The sequence below is a fragment of the Nyctereutes procyonoides genome, unplaced genomic scaffold (genome assembly GCF_905146905.1).
Source record: "Nyctereutes procyonoides isolate TBG_1078 unplaced genomic scaffold, NYPRO_anot_genome, whole genome shotgun sequence".
NCBI classification, from domain to species: Eukaryota; Metazoa; Chordata; class Mammalia; order Carnivora; family Canidae; genus Nyctereutes; species Nyctereutes procyonoides.
This window is the reverse complement of record NW_026575120.1, coordinates 20513725-20529844: the sequence shown is the minus strand read 5'-3', so window position 1 is coordinate 20529844 and position 16120 is coordinate 20513725. Positions and strand designations below refer to the sequence as shown.

Below are 16120 nucleotides of genomic sequence, written 5' to 3'. Positions count from 1 at the left end.
GTGGGAGCATCTGCCTTGTGGGAGTGGAGGTCTCCAGGGTCCTTGATCCCCCATGAGAAGATTCACGTGGGGGTCCGTGCTCAGATGAAGAGCTCCAGGAGGAAGGCAGCAAGCGTAAAGCAGTTTGTGAAGCCAAGGACCCTGTGAAGTTGGAGTAGGGGTGGTGGATGCTGTTGGCTATGCGGGGTCGGGAGGAGCTCTGTCTGAGGGAGGCACCCCCGGTCCTTGGGTTCGTACTGGAACCTCCTGTTGAGTCTAGGGGTTCCCCTGGGGCGGAGATGAGGGGCACAGGCCCCGTACCCGCAGCCCTCTGTCATCAGCCCCACGTCAGGAGCCTTGGTTGTCGCAGTCCTGCCTGGATCAGTTCCCTTCAGGGACTCGGGAGTCTGCCTCAGCCTCAGCGCGCTCCCTCCACTGCTCTGTCCAGGTTTTACCCAACAGTTTAGTGTGACTTTTTGAAGACTTTCAAAAATTAGGTCTATGGATATCAGCATTTAGGACAAGTGGTCTTTGCATGATTGTTATTTATACCACAATATTTTTTATTTTGATGGAGGCAAGAAGACACATTATTAACTTTAATCATTTTAACTGTTTTTTCTTTCCAGTGATGAGAAATTGCTCTGAAGTTGAAACCTGGTACTAATTCCTGCATCTCTCTCTTCTTTAAGGCCTATGTTCAGTACAATGAGGATAATGTTGACCGAGACATCCAGACAGAAGAGATTGAGACCAGGGGGGTGTGGACGCAGCACCCTGGAGAGGGCACGGCTGTGTCAGGGGGTGAGCACCCACAGTGCAGCGTCCTTGTGTTGGTGCCGGTGTTGAGTGTGTTCCATGTGGTTGTTAGCGTGAGGCTGGGGGGCCCCCGAAACTCTCCATGAGAGCAGACCTGTGTTCAGGAGCCACCCATGTTAGCTTGAGCAGGAGGCCCACTGTGTCCCTTGACTTTTTTTTTTTTTTAAGATTTTATTTATTTATTCATGAAAGACAGGCAGAGACACAGGGAGAACAGGCTCTCTGCGGGGACCCTGATGTGGGACTTGATCTCTGGATCCCGGGGTCATGACTGGAGCCAAAGGCCCAGCGCCCCTTGACCGGGGTTTGTAACACTTTATTCCTGAACACAGAGGCGTCTGTGTCCCAAACAAGCACTTTGAAATGGGCCTGTGCTCATTAATAGAGAATTTCATGTGTCAGGCACAGTTTGCAGATGTGTTACTTCTGTGCAAAGAGTGGACCCCAGGAGTGCATGGTATCCTGCTGCACAACAGCATCATCCTCCTGCCAGCCTATCTGAGGACTCATCTGTATGCCCTGGGCGCTGGCGCTCCTTTTCCTGTGGGAGACCACACCCTGAGCGCAGAAGATCCCCAGATCTACCCCCACCAAACGCTTGCAAAGTGATTGAATTGATGCCTTTAACTTAGTGCTTGTGAGTAGGACTCTGTGTCCAGACCTTCTGTGAAACAAGATGTAGCTGCTTTTGGAAGCATCATGGTAAATCTCGAGAGTACAATGTAAATTCTCTGGCTTTTCCTTCCATGGAAAAGTTGGTAACAGCTCTTTGGTCCCTGAGGTGTGTAAGACATGAAGTTAGGGTCAGCTCAGTGGGTTCAGTCCCTTTCTCTCTAGGGAGCAGGAGCGGGAGTGGAGATGTCCGTGAGGTGGCCGCAGCCCCGAAGGTCAACACGCCCAGGCTGGCCAGCTTCCTTCGCGCTGCTTGCCAGGTACGCACTGCCCTATGTCTGTCCACACTCATCGGCCCACAACGCTGACTGTGGATTTGGATTCTGTGCTTTAATACCAAATACATTCTTGAAATAAATACAGACTAAGAAACAGGCGTAGCATGCTGTCAGGGCAGGCATGCACCAGGCGTTAGAAATGAGCAAATCCATGATTTTTAGCCGATGGTGTAAATTCACAAAATACAAGATAATGGGAATGGCTGTGGAACCTCATGTGAGCTGCTGGTTATCACCTCGTGGCTGCGGCCTTGTCCGAGCCCCGCACTCCTGCCACATGCCCCCACAGCTGTCTCTGAACACTTGGCCCCCATGTTTCCGTGTGTCTGTCCAGAGGATCAGCATTCCCAGTACCCCCGTCCTCAGTTGTCTGCCATGTGCAATGAGTGGACCCTGACCTGTGGATTTGGAGGCAGCCTGTTCTTCTGTCCATGTTCTGCACACGTGGTGGCCCCTTCGTCCCTGTGCTGTGTCATGGAGAGTTGCTCTTTATGGAGCGATCATGCTTTGATGTAGTTTCCCCTTGGAGGGTCAGTCCCTGGGGAGCTACGAGGAGACAGCGCTTGGGAAATGGGGCTGGCGTGGGAATGAGTGAGGCCTGGAGCTCAGTGGGGTCAGGGTTGACCTCGACCTCCCAGCTGTGCTTCCTCCCCTGCCCCAGCCTCCCATGCTGGTGCCTCCATCCTGCCTGGGTGCACCTGACTCTGTTAGAGCCCTTCTAGCGAGGCACTGCTCATTTTGTCCTTGCCGTGGCCATGTGGGAAAGATGGTGCTGGTGTGTGCCTGGCAATGTTTATACGTCTTCTTTAATCAAGAAACTGGGGTGTCGGCTGTTTTCCCCTCCTGTTATTTTTAGCAGAGCATTTACTATAAAAAATGACATTTAACATTAAATAATGACTCTGTTGTGGAGTTTGTGTTCGTGGAACTTTACCTGTTAGTCTCTTACTTTCAGAAAGAACATTATCCTTTCATTCTGTCCATCTCTGTGATGTCCTGGAGGTCAGTGGCCATTGTCAGGAATGGAGAGATGTGTAGGTCATGATACATGCTTTGTGTTTCTTATCAAAGTGAATGTATTTGAAATGCAGGTGATTGCGGTTCTGCTGGAAGAGGACCGTGTGGCCGCAGAGCCTAGCTGGAGCCCCGGGGCAGTGGACGGCACCTTGGCCATCAGTGACAGCTCCTCCCAGCTGAACACCAGCCTGCCCTTCCTTCAGGGTAAGGGTCTGTCCTTGCTGTGCTGTCTGTCTGAAAGCAGGCACCTATGGTAAAGTGGTGACCCCTCCTGTTGCGTCCTGTGCCCACGTCACGGGGTCTACTGAATACAGAACACATTCAGTGTCTGCAGTGAAGCATGAGGTTGGTTCTCAAGTAGAGCTGCAGGCACTGCCGAAGGTCAGGGGAGGCTGTCCTGGAAGGGAGCAGAGGCTGAGCTACTGTGGGTAGTGCAGGTCCTGTGTCTTTCTCAGTCCTATTACTTGGTTTCTCGGAGGGGAGGGCCCCAGGGAGCTGCCTAAGGGAGTGTGCAGTGGGTGTCCAGTGAGCCGTATGAGAGCCGCTTTTTTTCTTTTTAAAGAGTTTATTTATTTATTCAGGAGAGACAGAGAGAGACAGAGGCAGAGACAAAGGCAGAGGGAGAAGCAGGCTCCACGCAGGGAGCCTGACATGGGACTCAATCCCGGGTCTCCCAGGGCCAAAGGCAGCGCTAAACCCCTGAGCCACCCCGGCTGCCCTTTTTTTTTTTTTTTTTTTTTTAAAGATGAGAGCTGTTCTTAATGGGTCCTGGTCCTCAGACCTCAGCTGGCCCCAGAGCACCAGATGCTGAGCGAGGGGAGCCAAGCTGCCATTAACACGCATGACCATGCATTTTTTATGTCTAAAGGTTTATATATTTTTTTAAATTTATTTTTTATTGGTGTTGAATTTGCCAACATATAGAATAACAACCAGTGCTCATCCCGTCAAGTGCCCCCCTCAGTGCCCATCACCCAGTCACCCCCACCCCCGCCCACCTCCCTTTCTACCACCCCTTGTTCATTTCCCAAGGTTAGGAGTCTCTCATCTTCTGTCTCCCTTTCTGATATTTCCCACTCATTTTTTCTCCTTTCCCCTCTATTCCCTTTCACTATTTTTTTTTTATACTCCCCAAAAGAATGAGACCATATACTGTTTGTCCTTCCCCGATTGACTTATTTCACTCAGCATAATACCCTCAGTTCCACCCACGTCTAAGCAAATGGTGTGTATTTGTCATTTCTAATGGCTGAGTAATATTCCATTCTTTACATAAACCACATCTTCTTTATCCATTCATCTTTCGATGGACACCGAGGCTCCTTCCATGGTTTGGCCATTGTGGACATTGCTGCTATAAACATTGGTGCAGGTGTCCCGGTGTTTCACTGCATCTGTATCTTTGGGGTAAATCCCCAGCAGTGCAATTGCTGGGTCGTAGGGCAGGTCTATTTTTAACTCTTTGAGGAACCTCCACACAGTTTTCCAGAGTGGCTGCACCAGTTCACATTCCCACCAACAGTGCAAGAGGGTTCCCTTTTTCTCCGCATCCTCTCCAACATTTGTTGTTTCCTGCCTTGTTAATTTTCCCCATTCTCACTGGTGTGAGGTGGTATTTCACTGTAGTTTTGATCTGTATTTCCCCGATGGCAAGTGATGCAGAGCATTTCTCACAGAGAAATCTGTGAGATTTCTGTTCATGTCTTTTGCCCATTTCATGATTGGATTGTTTGTTTCTTTGCTGTTGAGTTTAATAAGTTCTTTATAGATGTTGGATCCTAGCCCTTTATCTGATATGTCATTTGCAAGTGTCCTATCCCACACTGTAGGTTGTTTTTTAGTTTTGTTGACTGTTTCTTCTGCTGTGCAGAAGCTTCTCATCTTGATGAAGTCCCAGTAATTCATTTTTGCTTTTGTTTCTCTTGTCTTCATGGATGTATCTTGCAAGAAGTTACTGTAGCCAAGTTCAAAAAGGGTGTTGCCTGTGTTCTCCTCTAGGATTTGATGGACTCTTGTCTCACATTAAGATCTTTCATCCAGGGATCCCTGGGTGGCGCAGCGGTTTGGCGCCTGCCTTTGGCCTGGGGCGTGATCCTGGAGACCCCGGATCGAATCCCACGTCGGGCTCCTGGTGCATGGAGCCTGCTTCTCCCTCTGCCTATGTCTCTGCCTCTCTCTCTCTCTCTCTCTCTCTCTCTCTCTCTGTGTGTGACTATCATAAAAAAAAAAAAGATCTTTCATCCATTTTGAGTTTATCTTTGTGTATGGTGCAAGAGAGTGGTCTAGTTTCATTCTTCTGCATGTGGCTGTCCAATTGTCCCAGCACCATTTATTGAAGAGACTGTCTTTCTTCCAGTGGATAGTCTTTCCTGCTTTGTCGAATATTAGTTGACCATAAAGTTGAGGGTCCACTTCTGGGTTCTCTATTCTGTTCCATTGATCTATGTGTCTGTTTTTGTGCCAGTACCACACTGTCTTGTTGACCACAGCTTTGTAGTACAACCTGAAATCTGGCATTGTGATCCCCCTAGATATGGTTTTCTTTTTTAATATTCCCCTGGCTATTCGGGGTCTTTTCTGATTCCACACACATCTTAAGATGATTTGTTCCAACTCTCTGAAGAAAGTCTGTGGTATTTTGATAGGGATTGCATTAAATGTGTAAATTGCCCTGGGTAACATTGACATTTTCACAATATTAATTCTTCCAATCCATGAGCATGGAATATTTTTCCATCTCTTTGTGTCTTCCTCAATGTCTTTCAGAAGTGTTCTGTAGTTTTTAGGGTAGAGATCTTTTACCTCTTTGGTTAGGTTCATTCCTAGGAATGTTATGCTTTTGGGTGCAGTTGTAAATGGGATTGTCTCTTTAATTTCTCTTTCTTCAGTCTCATTGTTAGTGTATAGAAACACCACTGACTTCTGGGCATTGATTTTGTATCCTGCCACACTACCGAATGGCTATATGAGTTCTAGCAATCTTGGGGTGGAGGCTTTTGGTTTTTCTATGTAGAGTAGCATGTCATCGGCGAAGAGGGAGAGTTTGACTTCTTCTTTGCCAATTTGAATGCCTTTTATTTCTTTTTGTTGCCTGATTGCTGAGGCAAGGACATCTAGTACTATGTTGAATAGCAGTGGTGAGAGTGGACATCCCTGTCATGTTCCTGATTTATATTTATTTATTTAAGAGGCAGCACGAGCAGGGGGTGCAGCAGGCAGAGGCAGAGGGGAAACAGGCTCCGGGAAGCAGGCTCCAGGGAGCAGGGAGCCCGATGTGGGGCTTGATCCTAGGACCCCAGGCAGGGGCCCAACCCCCTGGGCCACCCACATGCCCCCCATGCAACCGTTTACATTGCTGTGAGCAAAGTGTGTTCACATGGTCAGATTCATGCTTCTTGACCTGCTCACCTCTCTGCTGTGGTTCTGGCTGGTGAGGTCGTTGCCACAGCCTGGTACTGGCTTGCCTTTGGAAGGGGAGGAAGGGTATTTTTTTAATTTATTAAATAACTTGTTTGTTGTATTGTATGTACAGAGAGACAGAGGTATTCTTGTACGAAGAATGAAACTGTATTCAGTGTCTGAACTGACAGTAAATAAAAATCCTGTAGTGAGATGGTGGCAGCTACACAGTATTAGGATTTTTTTTTAAACATTTTTTTATTTATTTATGACAGTCACAGACAGAGAGAGAGAGAGGGGCAGAGACATAGGCAGAGGGAGAAGCAGGCTCCATGCACCGGGAGCCTGATGTGGGATTCGATCCTGGGTCTCCAGGATCGCGCCCTGGGCCAAAGGCAGGCGCCAAACCGCTGCGCCACCCAGGGATCCCCCAGTATTAGGATTGAATTCAGTAAAGGCACATTGTGGTCCTCGGATGACGGGACTGTTTGGCTGTCGCGTTCCAGTCGGGGGCCCCTGCGACCCACTCCCTGGCCTGGGGGAAGCCAGGTGTTGCTGCCCTGGCTGGAGCTGCGTCTACTGCGCTGCCCACTGCTTAGAGATATAGATTCACAATTGTTCCCTCTGTGTTTGACATCAACAAATGTGGCATTATTAATTTAAAAAACTTGTATTCTTTGAGAACGTTTTAGTTTCAAAAGATAGGAGTTACTCTATGAGAAAAGCGGTGATTGTATCTGTAGCTCACAGTGTGCCTGTTCGCTCCCACACTCCACCTTACCCTCCTCCAGGCGCTGATGTTGAAGCGCAGCTCCCAAGACCAGAGGGGGCTGGGTGGTGTCTGTGCACCTAGAGTCACTTGTGAAGGACATGGGATGGTGCCCCTTGGGAGGTGGGCTTGGCTTCCCTGTGTCAGCACTGCGCTTGTTTTGTGTTTCAGTAACAGGCATTTTTATTTTCAGAGGGAGCCAGAGAGAGCAGGGTGATGGGGAGGGGTTAGGGGAGAGGAGAATCCTTGGTGGGCTCCACACCCGTATAGAGCCCGATGGGGCTTGATCTCACGACCCTGAGATCATGACCCCCCAGGTGCCCCTTCAGTGACATGAATTTTGAGGTAACAGAAGGAAATGAGATCAGATGACAGGTTGCCTGACAGAGTGAGGAGTGGGTCTCACCTGCAACTGGGGGACTGGCTCCTGTTTTCCCCCTTTTCCGCCCTCCTTGGACACGTGCTGCAGAGGGGGCCGCCAATGCTAGCCTGTTGGCTGAGGCAGCGAGGATGCTGTGCATCATGCTCGTGTTCCCAGGACAGCACAGGGTGAGGGTGGGGGGCTCTCGGCTCTTGGGGGAGGCCTCGTTGTGTGAAGACCATGGGATCGAGGTACCCCTGACAACGGCGTCTGGGCCACTAGGTCTTCTGGGAGCAGCTAGTAGATGAGGTGCAGCCTGTGCTGGCATCGAAAACCCCGAGGCTCGCTCGGCTTCTCCAGGAGAGTGGTGGCCGCTTGTTGAAAGCCTGCCTCTGGCCCAGGCCTCCCTGAAAGGATTCTGCTTGTTTCGTCATTAGCGGGACGTATCTGACTGCTCAGTGTGTGAACATCACACGGCTCCTGGCAAACACTAACGTGCAGAAACACTTTCCTCATTTCTACCCCCAGATCGAAAAGTGTCCTGCTTATGTGCCTCCCAGGTGCAGAGACAGATGGTGGTTTCGGTGCACGGGCTGCCTGCAGCAGCCTTTGCCCCTGAGCTGGACAGCAGGCACGTGCTGTGCGTGTGGGACATCCGGCAACCTTCAGGGCCCCAGAAGGTCCTGCTGTGTGAGTCGAAGGTACAGCTGCAGGAGAGTCCAAGGGCCCCGAGATGGGGCTGGGCTGTGGGAGGGGCGGGCGGGGTGCCAGGCGATGGCAGCGCTGGACCCCGGGAACTTCCCGGCTCGGCCCTGTTCCATCTGCTGTGACTTTGGAAATTGTTAGTTCAACACTCAGCTCAGACTGAAGAACTCCGGGTTATCACAGCTTTGGGGGGCCAAGGGCACTAGTGGGCATCAGTGTAGCTACAGACGTCCAGAGGTTGGCTGCCCTTGCTGTGACTCTGGGGCCCCAGGATGGCCTTTTTGCCCTCCATGAGTTGAGTTGTGGTATCTTAGGGGTTTCTCAGTGGCCTGAAGGTCTTCAGAGGCCTCTCATGCTTCTTCCAGCCCCTAGGTTTGCTTCCTTTTGGACTGGGAAAATACATATTGGTATTTTCCTGTTCATATGTTCTTTGATCTCAGAGTCACTGATTTTCACTAAAGAAGAAGAATAAGTTTTACAGGTAACAGGTTTTGAGGCTCAAAAATCAGGTTTTGACAAACACGGCTGTGCCATCCTGGGCCTGGTTACGTGGGTTGAACAGAGGGATGGTGGTGCACACCCCGTGCCAGCTATGTGTGTGGCACTATGTCTGTGAACTCCAGTCCCGCGGTGTAGCTTGTCCTCCCTACCTTCCCCGCGGAGCCAACACCGACTCCCATAGCTCCCAGGTGGAGGGCACGTGGGGCACCGTGGGGTGTGGGAGGGCTGTTCCCCTAGGACTGTGGCCTTCAGCCTCTTTGTGTGTCATTCTAGGTCACCTGCTGCTGCTTTAGCCCTTTTAAAGCCTTTTTACTGTTTGCTGGGACAGCGCATGGCTCCATCATCCTGTGGGACCTACGGGAAGATTCCAGAATACACCAGTATGTGAAGCTGGGTGATTGCTTCTGGACGTTCAGGATGGCAACATTTTCTACTGGTCAGTGATGCCCACCTGCTCATCAGGCATCTTGTAGAAAAGCTGCGACAGAGCTGAGGGGCGTATGCGTTTGTGCATTCAGATCACCCCAGAGGAGGAGGGTCTGACCTAGGAGCAAAAGAGGCCTTGGGTGAACAGTAAGAACAAGGATCTACGAGGCAGTGCTCAGCTTGTGGCCATCAGAGATTAGAATGCTCCTTCTCCTTAAATATCTAGACTCTAAATAAGTCCTCTGTCAAATAACTTTTAGTTTTTTTTTTTTTAAGATTTTATTTATTTGACAGAGAGAGAGAGAAAGAGAGTGCGCGCGCACAAGTTGGGGGAGGGGCAGAGGGAGAAGCAGTCTCCCCGCTGAGCAGGGGGCCCAACGTGGGGCTTGACCCCAAGCCCCAGTATCATGACCTGAGCTGAAACCAAGAGTCGGACACTCAACAGACTGCACCACCCAGGCCTGCATGTCTTCTTTGAAGAGGTGTCTCTTCAGATCTTTTGCACATTTTAAAGAGTGATTGCTTTTGCCTTATTGTTGCTTTCTTAAGAAGTTTCTTTCCTTAAAAAAAAAATTTTTGGATAACCTTTGCATCAGATGAATGTTTTTCCCAGGCTGTGGCTCGTAGCCCTTTTTTTTAAAAAAAAAAAAATTTTTATTTATTTATGATAGTCACAGAGAGAGAGAGAGAGAGAGAGAGGAGAGAGAGAGAGAGGCAGAGACACAGGCATAGGGAGAAGCAGGCTCCATGCACCGGGAGCCTGACGTGGGATTCAATCCCGGGTCTCCAGGATCGTGCCCTGGGCCAAAGGCAGGCGCTAAACCGCTGCGCCACCCAGGGATCCCCAGCCCTTTAAGCTTTCTGTTCCATCCTCCCTTCCGATGACAACAGCACACATCTGCTGCATGTGTGTTTAATGCTCACTTCATGCACAGCTGTGTTTTATACTGAGCCTTAAAGCTGCCAGTTATTGTACCACCACAGGTGGATGTATTTGGGAATGGCAGAGGGTCGCAACCTGGGACAGGCATGCAGTGGGATCTATAGGCAAGTGCGGGAAGCAGAGTGGAGGGATGTTATTTCCTGGAGGAGGAGGATGTGGGAGGGTCATTTTGAAGGGAAGTCGCTGAAGAGAAGTAGGGGCTCACAGGGGCTCAGGCTCCTGGAAGTTTCTCAGTGGCTGAGCTGCAGCAGGGGTGGCTGTCCTGCAGGAGACACGGGGACCATCCTTCCCCGGGGTCCATGTGAAGGGTTCTGGTGTCGGGGTCTGTGACGTGCACCACACGGGGGGCTCCTTGGGGAAGACATGCTGCTGCTGAGGATACAGGGGTTTAGAGGTACCTTAGGGCTAGGTGCTGTCATAGAGGATTGCGTTTATGGTGTGGTTTAAGTGCTCCTGATGGACCACTGTGCTCCCCGCAGTGTGTTTCCCCCACTGTGCTCCCTCTGGTGGCTGCCCCCACTGTGCTACCTGCACTGCTTCCCCCACTGTGATTCCCCCTGGAGTGCTCCCCACACTGTGTTCCTCCTGTGCTCCCTCAGTGTGCTCCCCTCATCCTGCTCACTTCCTCTGTGCTCCTCCCAGTATGTGGGCTGCCCAGATGCTGCTCCAGGGCCCCTCCTCCAGCTCCAGGAACTGAAGTCTTATCCTCCCCTGTGTGTTGTTTTCCGGGGTTCAGCCCCAGCCCCCCCCAGCCCCTCCCCTGTCCTGGGTCTGGGGTCAGTCTTATCCTCCCCTGTCTGTTTCTGAGGTTGAGCCCCAGCCGCCCATCCCCTTCTGTCCTGGGTCTGTGTCAGGTGTGTCCTCCCCTGTCTGTTTCCCAAGGTTCAGCCCCAGCCCTCTCATCTCATCCATTCTGGATCTGGTGTCAGGTGTATCCTCCCCTGTTTCCCGGGGTTCAGCTCCAGCCCCCCATCCCCATCTGTCCTGGTTCTGGTATCAGGTATGTCCTCCCCTGTCTGTTTCCCAGGGTTCAGCCCCAGCCCCTCTCCCCATCCCGTCCATCTTGGGTCTGGTGTCAGGTGTGTCCTCCCTTGTCTGTTTCCCGGGGTTCAGCCCTAGCCCCTCCTGTGCCCCCCCCATCCCTGTCTGTCCTGGATCTGGTATCAGGTGTGTCCTCCCCTGTCTGTTTCCCGGGGTCCAGCCTCAGCCCCCCCCCCATCCCGTCCGTCCTGGGTCTGGTGTCAGGTGTGTCTGTTTTCTTGCATTGAGAGCATTTTCAGGTAGTGTCTGAACAGGTGTAGTTTCGTCTGTAGTCGTGACTTCTGGGCTCTGCTAAGCGCAGGTTTGGGGGAAGAGAATTTTCATCTCAGTGCCTTGATTTGCATCCTGTATTTCTTTTTTCTGCAGTTTTGTATGTGGTTTGTCTTGATTTTTCCCTCCTCTTGGACATTTTGTGGATGGCTCTCGTAGGTCACAAGAGCTCTGTGGTGTTAGTTTGTGAAGTTTCTGTCCTGGGCAGGCAGGTGGGTGTCTACCCCCTTGCCAGTCTTCCTCCATTCCTCTCTGGAGCTGCTGAGCCCCCCACACCCTGCGCGGTAGGGTGGATTTTCTCTCTGCGGGTGCTAGTATCTCTGTTCAACCTCGGCCCCTCCCCCACAAGAGCCTTCACTTCCTCCGGCCCTCGGTGGCCGTTGACTTGGGACCTGTTTGAATGATCAGTCCTTTGTCTCCTTCCGGGTGTGCTGAGGTCTGGGGTCTCTGCCTCACAGTTACGCTAAGTGCCATGATCACACGTGGTTTGCTTGCGGCGTCAGGGTGACCATACCCCACTCAGCATTAGTCGTGCTTGTGACTGACTCCCTCATCGGTCCTGTGTGCTTTAACCCTAGATGGTGTCCTGACCTCCGTGAATCACTGCAGTCCCGTCCAAGCGGTAGAATCCATCTCCAAGTCTGTCTACAAAAAACAGAGTTTTGTGCTTTCCCCCTTTTCTATGCAAGAAGGTATGTGACTTTCGTTTCTGTAAAAATCCTTAAAGCAGGTTGTGAACTGTGGATTCCTGTTCATAAGCCATTCTTGTTTCTGTTTCCACTAGAAATGTCAGGTTTGTCCTTCCACGTTGCTTCCCTGGATGAGAGTGGGGTGCTCAACATTTGGGTGAGTAGGCCGTGCCCTGGGCTCACACCAGGCCTGTGCCCCTTGCCCGCCGGCCCCTGTGGCAGTCCAGGCTGGGTCGGCACCTGCTGGTGGACTGCGATGACACGATGACATGCCTGGAGGGCATGACTTCCTGGGGGCGGGGCTCTCAAGGTAGCACTGAGGCTCTGGCCACTGGTTTGAGTGAAGAGATGTGAAAAGAGGTCAAAGAAAGGGATTCACGACATTGAAAATACTGGTTCCGAGGTCAGCGATCAGTCTCTTCTCTGGAGCAGAGAAGTGTTTTAGTACTGATGAAAGCACGCGGCCCTGGTTGGACCTGCACATCATCAGGCTGTCGCCTTGTCACGCCTGACGCGTGGTAATATGTCAATGTTCTGTTTTAGGTGGTGGTGGAATTACCCAGGGCAGATATCGCGGGTTCAGTGAGTGACTTAGGTAAGTGTGACATAAAGACTTAATTTTAGTTAGCGTTTTGCAGTGAGTGGAGGTTAGAGATCCCGACAACCACTCTGAAAACAAGCACAAAGCTGCCTGAAGATGAGCGCCACAGTTGAGTGTCATGTAACCTCACCTGCCTCTGGGTGGACACCTCCGCATGACTCAGTGACCTTCCTTGGAGCTCACGGTGCTTTCGCATCATTGTGGGCTTGTAGGGCCTGCCTGTCTGTGTGTGTTATTCTGTCCTGAGTGCTTGACACACGATCACTGTGGCTTGCCTCCCTCTGGTTCTTGACATGTCAGTCATCCTGGACCTGAGCCCTCATCCTGGGACATCAGCGCAGGTGGTGCTGGCAGGGCGCTGGGAGGGCCTCATGTCAGAAGTGCGGTGTGTGCTGAGAGCGGTAGAAATGGCCAGGAGCCCCGAAGGGAGCTCGGGGCTTTGCTGGGGCCTGTGCTAGAGCATCGGGATGCATGGCGGAGGGTCCTCAGTCTGGCTCCCCAGGAGCTGTTGGCCACGGCTTTGAAGAAACTCTGGTGGGGAAAGGGTGGCATATAAATGTGTAGGGCACACTCACAGGTCATGCTTCTTTATGCTGCTACATACCCTATGTGTCTAGTTAGCATGTGATGTCCCCATCCCTGGGTGTGATTTTCAGTATGATTATGAGGCGGATGTAGGTGAAGGGTCAGTGCTGGGGTCCATCTTGGCTCAGCGGTTTGGTCAGATTCTCACAGCTGAACTCCCCTTTGAGATGCTGAAGGGTTAGCACTGGTCCGGGATGCCGGATGGGGGTGCACTGGTCAGACTGGGTCTTGGGGGCTTGTTGGGAGATTGTGGCTTCTGGGGACTGCCTAGTTCCTGGCAGCAGGCAGCTCCCATGGGAAAGGCTAGAAAATCAGGTGGCCCTGGCCTGAGAGGAGTCCCCGGTGGGGACCCGGTCTGCTTCTTGCTGTGCCTCAGTTGTGGGTGGCAGCTCCAGCACTTTGCTGCTTCTGGGCCGTGGCATCCAGGCCCTGCTCCAGGGAGGATGCATCTGGGAGAATTGTTGAGTCTTCCTCAGGTCTGGCGTTCCCTGACTTGCCCTCACGTCGTGAGCTGTCAGTGCTGGCTTTCCAGGGACCAGCCTGGCCAACATGCATCTTGTTCCCACGGTTTAGAAATCAGGGACTTAGAGACGGGACGCAGCAGGTGACAGTGCTGTATGTCAGGGCCAGTGCCCATGGACTGTGCCCCCGGCTGGCCATGAGAACGGGGCGGGGTCATTTCCCTGACTTCACTGCTAACACATGTAAGGCCGAGCATCCAGTCTGCTCATGACAAGACCATTGTCCTGAGTGTGTGGAGCCCCTGGGGGCCCCAGACCCTGGGAGCGTCAGAGCAGGTGGGTGTCGGGGAGGCGCTCCTGGCCCTGGGCTCACAGTCAGGCTCAGGCTCACCTGCCTTCACCTGGGTGTATGCCCTGGGCCCGAGGATGTTGTGGCCTTCAAGCACATCCCAGGGCTGTTGCTCATTTGGGCCATTACCGGGGCGTTTCTTAGGAATTTTAGATGGTGATGAGGACTTAGAGTCTCTTCCACGGTTAGTATGTGATCTGCCCATAGAGACAAAATCATTTTGCATAAAAATACTTGGTAATGATGTGGAAAGTTTGTTGTGAAGTGTTGTTGTATAAAAACTCCTTTTATCTAAAGGACCACTTACCCAAACTCTGACCATGTTTCCACTTTGCTTTTGGGAAAAGAGGGGATGACATTCGTACCAGAACTCAGTGGAGGAGTGCTGGCCATTACGTGCCCACGGGAGTGTTTGGGGGTAGTTCCAAGCTCTCATGTGTGTGTAACTCAGGTCACACTTAGAGCTTGATCATTCACCATCTTTCCTTGCTCCACGGAGGACCAAGGGCAGGGCAGGCTTCCCAGGTGAGGTTGTGACGTGGGGAGACTCAGCCCTGGAGCTCCTGTGGGAGGGTGGCTTCAAGTCTGCAACAGCAGTACTCATCATCACAGTCGAGACTGTGTTGGAGCTGGTCACATGTGAGGAATCACCCCGCCCCCCGCCCCATTGCCAGTGGAATTTACCTGTGTGGTTATGGTCTCCCCACTCCCACGGTTCTAGGCAATACCTTGCCCAGAACTTGGGTTTCCATATGCATAAATTTTTAGTTCCCTCATTTGCAGTGATTTCACAAAAGGAGGAGTCTGTTGGGAACAGACAAAGGAGGCAAAGCCTGTGAGGGGCTGAGGGTCGGGGTTGGGAGTCCAGGGAAGGGGTGCCAGTGCTGAGGAGCAGACCCATCGGCATGCCTCGCATAGTGAGGAGGGAGGTCCTGGGAGTTTCTGACCAGCGTGGGGCCTCCAGTGGGCATTTACAGCAACGAATTCCTGTTGGGACTTGAGGGCTTGGGGTTTTGGAGGGTTTTTTTTGCTTAGCATACTGCCATTATTTTACTTTATCAAATCTAAAAATGTAAAGGAGTCTTGACTGGTTTCACACTCCTTTCTTCTAGTTCAGTTTGCAGGAACCGTGCCTGCTTGAGGGAGGGAACACTTCATGGGCCACATTTTGGCATCTTTTCCTAACATAGATATTTAAACAATGAAAAACAATTTCAGGCAACTCCAGTTGGATTCTGATTTACCTTGTATTAAGAGGTACATTTCTTTATGGCTTCCTGTTCGTAGGCTTGATACCTGGAGGGAGGATAAAGCTGGTGCACAGCACCACGATTCAGCTGAGCGACAGGTAAGCCTGTGCTGCTTTGGGTCAGGACATCCCCTCCTCTCACAGGACCGTTTCCCACAGAAGGAAGTGACATTAAGTAACTGCATGAACAGAAGATGTTCTGCTGCGTGCTGAAAAATCCAACCTTTCACATTATTTTTGCTAAATTAGTTTAATATTAATGAGTCGTAGTAAATACAGTTCCCAGGTATAGAGTTAACAATATTTTCTTTGATTAAAATAATTTCTATTTTATAAATTGGTACAATTTGACTATTTTTCACCAAGTTTTCACATAACTCAACTTAAATAGGTTTCAAGAAACAAACCTCAATATGAAAGTTTTATTCAGAAATTTTAATTTCTGCTTTTACTCCTATCACTTTATGTGACACAAATATTAAATATTCGTATATTGCTTATGGTATTTATATATTCCGTGTAAATTTATTTCCCAAGCATCTTTTCTTTTGCCATCTGTTGTTGGGGGTTACCAGCATACGATTTTCCCTTGGAGAATTTGTTGTATTAGCATGGTTCTTCTTAGAAGGTCTGGGTCGTAGTGAGGAATCTATACGTGCGCTGAAACTGTACATCACCGTTAGTCGCTTGACACATAATTTGGGTTAGGATCAAACATCTGCTCATCTTTGCTGTTTCTTTACAGCCTGTGTCAGAAGGGCTGTGAGTTCTGGGGCTGCACACAAACCCTGAATGTGAAGTTCCTGCCGTCAGACCCTAGTCACTTCATTGTCGGCACAGACATGGTAAGACTTGAAATCTCACTCTAACTCATTTTCCTTCCCTGGTCGCTTGGCAAATATCTTCATTGAAGATTAACTTCTTGTTTGCTTCTGTTACGATGATGCTGTACCATTGTATCAAGAACAGATGCTTGTCCCACCTCCTGCCTCACTGTCCATGGTCA

General features: G+C 50.9%; 1 protein-coding gene across 5 annotated transcripts in view; it reads left to right on the top strand.

Annotated features, from left to right (window-relative positions):
- Positions 1–16120, top strand: part of DYNC2I1 (dynein 2 intermediate chain 1) — a 49313-nt gene that overhangs the window by 27603 nt on the left and 5590 nt on the right. For all 5 annotated transcript variants that reach the window (XM_055335075.1, XM_055335076.1, XM_055335074.1 and 2 more), the window contains 10 exons: positions 672–783; positions 1636–1730; positions 2840–2969; positions 7823–7995; positions 8774–8936; positions 11759–11872; positions 11965–12026; positions 12413–12464; positions 15153–15213; positions 15860–15959. In XM_055335075.1, coding sequence (XP_055191050.1) covers positions 672–783; positions 1636–1730; positions 2840–2969; positions 7823–7995; positions 8774–8936; positions 11759–11872; positions 11965–12026; positions 12413–12464; positions 15153–15213; positions 15860–15959 — 1062 coding nt within the window. The remainder of the gene's footprint in view (positions 1–671; positions 784–1635; positions 1731–2839; positions 2970–7822; positions 7996–8773; positions 8937–11758; positions 11873–11964; positions 12027–12412; positions 12465–15152; positions 15214–15859; positions 15960–16120) is intronic.